We start from the raw sequence: 6,000 nt of genomic DNA, 5'->3' as shown, positions 1-6,000 counted from the left end.
CTCCCCCCAGTTTAGTATCATCAGCCAACTTGCTGAGGGTGCACTCTGTGCCTTCCTCCAGGTCACAGATGAATACATTGAACAAGACTGGACCCCGTACTGAGACCCCTGGGGGACACCACTAGCTACAGGCCTCCAACTTGACTCTGCACCACTGACCACAACCCTCTGAGCTCAGCCATCCAGCCAGTTCTCAATCCACCTCACCGTCCACTCATCTAACCCACACTTCCTGAGTTTACCTACGAGGATGTGATGGGAGACAGTGTCAAAAGCCTTGCTGAAAATGATTGATTTAAGCAACAAACTATGCAGTCATCTCATTCAAGGTGCCTGTTATCCTCTAAGCAAACCTTTCCTATTCAAATACAAAACCCTGACTATGTTATGACAATAAACATTTGCATGACAGGTACCCAATTCTGTAAACTCAGATGCTTGAGTGACAGAGTTGAAGCTCATAGTTTGCCTGGGCTCCGAGGACAGCCACTCTGGAGGAGGGAAGTATTCACTGCAGTAGGCTGCAGGGTCCTGGGCCCTGTGCAAAGATCACAGTGGGATCCTGTTAACCTGCAAGTGTCACCTTGGCCTTTGCACAGCTTCATAGCTCACCATCTGGCCCATAGGTCCCGTCACAGTTGCACATTCGATACCTATGCCACCGAGTGGGGAAATCTCTGGCTGTCCTGCACTCATTGTCGCTTATTTTGCTTTCTAATTATGCCTTTTAGAATAGCAGCACTATTCTAAAAGTCAATCCTATGCGTAGCTTTTGCTGTAGCACGGAGCCAGAAGGTGAACCTCATGCAACCACCACGTAAAAATATATTCACATTGCTGAGCTAGATTTTGCCTGATGTTGTTTAACATGTGACCACCGAGTTCACTTGAGAAGCCTCTAATACCCCTACCAATGAATAAGCACTAACTTCAGCAGTAAGAGGTCAAATAGTTCTGGAGCTGAAAGGAGAATTTCACAGCTGTTAAAGCTGTGAATGAGTTTCAGGTGAAATGCTGTATTCCACATTACAGCTTTTTAAAGTCTTTAGTCAGCTAAAAATTAGTATAAGTGTCGTATGATTTTGCAAAGTGTCTTGGTACCTACGTGATTTTTCTGGGATGTTAGGTAAGGGCTTTAGAAAATACTATCAGTTCGTACTCATACCGGTTTATATTTGGCTATGCCAAGATGTAATACAGATGTTATCTTAGAGGAAGTTAGGCTGAAAAGGAAGAGATAGATTTTCCAGAGAGCTATGTGGGCATGTTTATTATTAAGTATATTAAGAAGGTAATTGCTGTATGTCTTAATTTTAAGGTATCAAAATGGAAAGACTTTAAATGGGTTCTAGTAATCAGAAATCTTTGTTACAAGGTAGCTTACTGTAAAAATGAATTCATCCAGGTTCCTTGCCATCCCAACAAATAAGTCAGACTATCCTAGAAACTGGAGCAGTAGTGACAAATTCTCTTTCTCTCTCTCTCTCTCTCTCTCTCTGATAATGTTGGTTTTTAAACTAGTGTTATACCAGTGAATATACCATTATCATTAAATTAAGGCTGAAAGATACTAGCTGCTGAAAACTTAGAGGAGTTAATAAAATGGGGTAATAGACCCGTTAAAAGAATAACAACAACAAAAAAAAGGTTTCGACAGACCAGAAAAGAAATCAAAAAATGTCTCGATATGCCATACTGTGCAGTTTGGAAAAAAAAGGACAAAAAAGCACCCAAATTTCCCCAAAAGCACTAACTGGCTGTTGCCTGGACAGGTAGGTAAACAATTTAGACGTTCAGTGAAGGACTGGCAAAAGCCCTGTCATCGTAGCCACCTCCTCCCTAAGCCGTGCTCTGCATAGCCAGGCTCTCTACCTATCCCAGTCCTAACCTGTTGAAAAGGAGGAGCTTTACTCTGTCCATTCCTTATTTATAACTTGTGGAGAGCCGTGAGGGAGGGGGGAGCTCTCTGTGGTGCATCCTGCTGCTGCCTGCCCGGTGTCAGCTTTGCAATCAGAATTACAAATGCCTTCTGTGCAGCTTGGTGGCTGCCTTCGCACTCTTGGGTTCCTCTGGCTGTTTGCACTCAGAGAAGCGAGGATCAGAACCTATTACATCGGGATTGTGGAAGAGAACTGGGACTATGCACCAACTGGAAAAAATCTGATCACAGGACAAAATCTCTTAGAGGACAAGTAAGTCACTGCGAGCGCTGCTAACTCAGAGATATATTGATGACTCCAAAGAAAATTGACCATATGGTTAATATAGCTGTAGGTGTCTTAAGCTGGCCTTTTTCTTTTTCTTCTGATGTTGTTGTGATGTGCAGGATTTCACCTTCAAGGTAAGAGGAGACACTGGCTGACTTCTCTTCCATCATGGTTGATTTAGCAGGGTGATAGTTATTGTGCGTTTGAAGATGACATTAAGGAACTGATGTTTGTCGAAGTATAATGCAGTGGGTTCAAAATCCCCTGTGCATGTTTCATAGAGACTCAAGTATTTCTGGGAATGATTATCCAAACCGAAATTGCAATTTTGCCATAATCGAGCACAATCTTTTCAATGAGACATAGAGGTCTGTTTAACTGGCAAAAACTAATGAGTTAATTCCCTGTGAGACAACAAAACTTAGGGCTGTAAGGGGGCTTGGTATGACATTGTAAAATTCTGATGTGTGTGATACTTACAAATGAGATATGAGAAGATGGTCAACATATTCCTGCAATGTATGTAAGCGTGGAGACCGTAGTTTAGGAAATCTATTTGGGTTGATGCTTAAAAATACAACTGCAAATGGCTGCACTGAAGTCCCTATGGTCACCTGTGCTGAAATGGAAGCGTGTAGGCAAGCACCTTGCCGAGTCCTGTCACAGCCAGAGGAGTACAAGGCGCACGCTCTAGTGCACACAACGCTGGGGTTGACTGCCTGTCCATCCCACACCAGGCAGCTGGCTTGGATGCCAGATGGGGATGGCGCAGACCTTTGGTGCCTCTGTATAGCGTTGGCTTGAAATGTCCATGGAAATGCTTTTAGGAATTGATATCTTTGGCAACTTAGAAATACTTTGAAGACCCTTACTCTGAGTCTAGGATTTGGGTTGGTTGGGAGCCCTAAGTGTGCGAGGAGGTCCAGGTATCCATGCCAGCCAGTCTGGAGCTTTACTTGGTGTCTGAGGCGTTAGAAATGGAAATGTCCTTTCTGGCTTCTTAGGAAATTCCAAGCAGTGTAGAACTTTTCCCTAGCGGATGGTAATCTGAGAACCACTGTCAGCTGGATTTCATAAAGGAAGTGATTTTTCCACAAAAACTAGGCAAGAAAGAGTTTAATTTTTTAATATAAACTGTAGAGGCTTATGCTCTTAATAACTGGAGGTCCCAGACAGCATCCAAGTCAATAGGTATTATGCTTTCAGGTAGACTTCAGGGTGATAGTTTGTTCCCAGACCATAGAAGCACACCTCAGGGGAAAGGTTATTCTTCAGTTATCTGAAACACTGGAACTTCTCCCTTCCCTGATATTTTTATCAGAGGATAACTTCTCCTTCTCCCTAAAATGGAAGACCTCTCACTGAAAAGAGCTTAGCTTTAAGTGAAGAGCAGCTATCTGTCAACCTTCCCTCACATCGCAGAGAGACTTTCAATCGATTTTGTTCAAAATATTTCTAATGCTGTCTACACTTTGAATTCCCTGAACATCAAGTGGCACATTTACTTTAAGCTCTGTGACACTAACATGACGCCTTTTTCATGGCATGACTGGGAGGGAGGATAGCTTACGTCTTCAGCCATTGTTACAGTGTAATAGTTACAGAATGTTAATTCCAAAGGGTTTACTCACAGAGGAAATATTACGCGGATTGTAAGGCAGCTTCAAAGCTAGGGAACTGTTTCAATGAAACTGCAGAATAAGAAAGTGATACCTTTAAGTAGCTAACCCCACTCCCAAAGTGTTTTGAACTGAGCCAGAATAAAGCTGCTATAATCTGGAATGATAATGTGTCTGCATAGGTTAATGGTGAATTGATAATAGCTTTCGGGGGTATTTAACTCTTTAGAGTAACCCCTAATGTAAACTTAAAACTGAACATTAATGTTCAACCTTTCAGTTAATAAATCTGTTCCTACGGGTTTAAGCAAAATGTAGTTCCGTGAAGTTTATGGATCAGTCCTTAGGCAGGAGCAGGGCTACATTTTAAGCCAGCTATGTTCTACAAGCAGCAATGCTCAGGCTCACTGAGCCCAGCACTCCTCATCTTGTGATGCATCCTCACAGCATCCGTTTGATGGAGCACTAGCCCGGTTTTATTGATAGGGAAGTGAAGGTATAGAGATTGCAGACAAACTGATTATCTTTAAAAGGGTTGGTGCATACACCTAAAGGAATGCTCCCTTTGATTCCAGCTAGCCCAGAGAGATATGATCAAAACCACTCATTCTTAGCAACTCAATAAAAATGCTGAATTAACAGCTATGTAATGGAAAGCGTTACATTACCCGGATCAGATAATGAGATTGAAGAAACGGGTTTCAACGTTGTGCCAATGTTGATAGTATCTTCCTAAGCTTTTAGAACTTAGCAGTGATGAGGTTTCTTTATGGAAAGGAGGTTCTGGTAGCTGAGGCATGGGGCTGGAAATCGAGAAAGCTGGTTATGTCACCAGGCATGGCCATCCTGCTCAGTTCCCGCTGTGCCAGTGCTGAGTGAGCTGGCTCCAGAACCAGCAGCTGTAGAGCTGCATCAGCACCTCCCCGGGTGTGAGCAGAAAAGGCTGCCTCTCATCAGAGCTGATTATCCCCAATGTAGCTATTCTGCTTGGATACTAATTTTTATTATGACTTGTACTGCTCTAGCGAGTACAAAGATTGACTACTCAAGGGCCAGCATGCTGTTTGCACAGAACAAATATCTCTCTTTGCATCAGTGCTCCTTATGTAAAGTGAAAATAACAAGGCTGCTTGCCTCTGCCATTTGTCTTACTTGCTTGAAGCCTTGAGCTGTCCCACTAATTCTCATAATGTGAACTGCTGTGAATGAGATCGAGACATTTCACTGTCGTGTTCTCCTTCAAACATCAAGCTGACAGATTTTCTGAAATACACAGGACTTTGGAAGCTACAGGAAGAGCTAAATTATGGGCACTCAGTATGGATGAGCTGGGGAAGTGCTGAGCATCCCAATCCATCTGATATAGCTGATGAAAGAGTTGACATCATTAAGCCATGGTGGATTGGAAGAGCAGGGTGCAAGACACTGCCAGTACTGCTGGACATGTCGCAGATTCCAATGAGATTTTGTGGGCGAGGGTATGACTGTCACCCAGATGGCCACAGGCAGAGGGTGATGTCAGACATTGCTTGCTCCTTTTAATGGCCACGTAGGCAATGACCTTTCAAAAAAATATATATATATATACGTAGGTGTTGTGATTTGACATATATCACTCTTTCCCTCCCCACTGTGGCTCAGCCCTCAGGATTAAAGTTTGGTTGGTTATCCCTGTAAATTAATTTGGTGCTGGTTTATATGATGCACACTTACGTCCCGCTCTGCTTGTGGTAAATGTTATTAGGTTTTACCTGATAAGACATCTCATCCCTTCTCTTCAGGCCACCATTGGTACTTTATCTGGGCCAAATCTTGCATCCAGTAACAATAACGGGTATTTTTGTTACCATAGGATCAAACACAGTTTGTGCAAATTGCCTGAGAAGATCCCACCCAGATAAATGACAGTGAAACTGTTGTCATAGGTGCTGAACTAATAGCTGAGTCATTATGTGGCCAAATGACCCAATTGCATCAGCAGAGGAGATCATTGTGGGAAAGGTCAATATCAAAAGTGCAGTCAAGGGGAAATCCTGGCCCTAACTAAGCCAGAGGGGAGTTTTGTTGTTAACTTCACTGGAAGCAGAAGTATTTTTAGGAGAGAAACAACTATAGCCACAGTTAACCAGCATCAGAGTTTCCTCTAAAGTTTTACAGGTTTGGTTGACCTCTCC

The 6,000-nt window shown here is 42.9% G+C and overlaps 1 protein-coding gene across 2 annotated transcripts in view; it reads left to right on the top strand.

The window, feature by feature from the left end:
• Positions 1-6,000, top strand: part of HEPHL1 (hephaestin like 1) — a 37,830-nt gene continuing 31,830 nt past the window's right edge. For both annotated transcript variants that reach the window (XM_009684110.2, XM_009684111.2), the window contains exon 1: positions 1-2,192. In XM_009684110.2, coding sequence (XP_009682405.1) covers positions 2,023-2,192 — 170 coding nt within the window. In that variant the 5' untranslated portion in view covers positions 1-2,022. The remainder of the gene's footprint in view (positions 2,193-6,000) is intronic.

The sequence above is a fragment of the Struthio camelus genome, chromosome 1 (assembly GCF_040807025.1).
Source record: "Struthio camelus isolate bStrCam1 chromosome 1, bStrCam1.hap1, whole genome shotgun sequence".
NCBI classification, from domain to species: Eukaryota; Metazoa; Chordata; class Aves; order Struthioniformes; family Struthionidae; genus Struthio; species Struthio camelus.
This window is presented reverse-complemented; position numbering and strand designations above follow the sequence as displayed.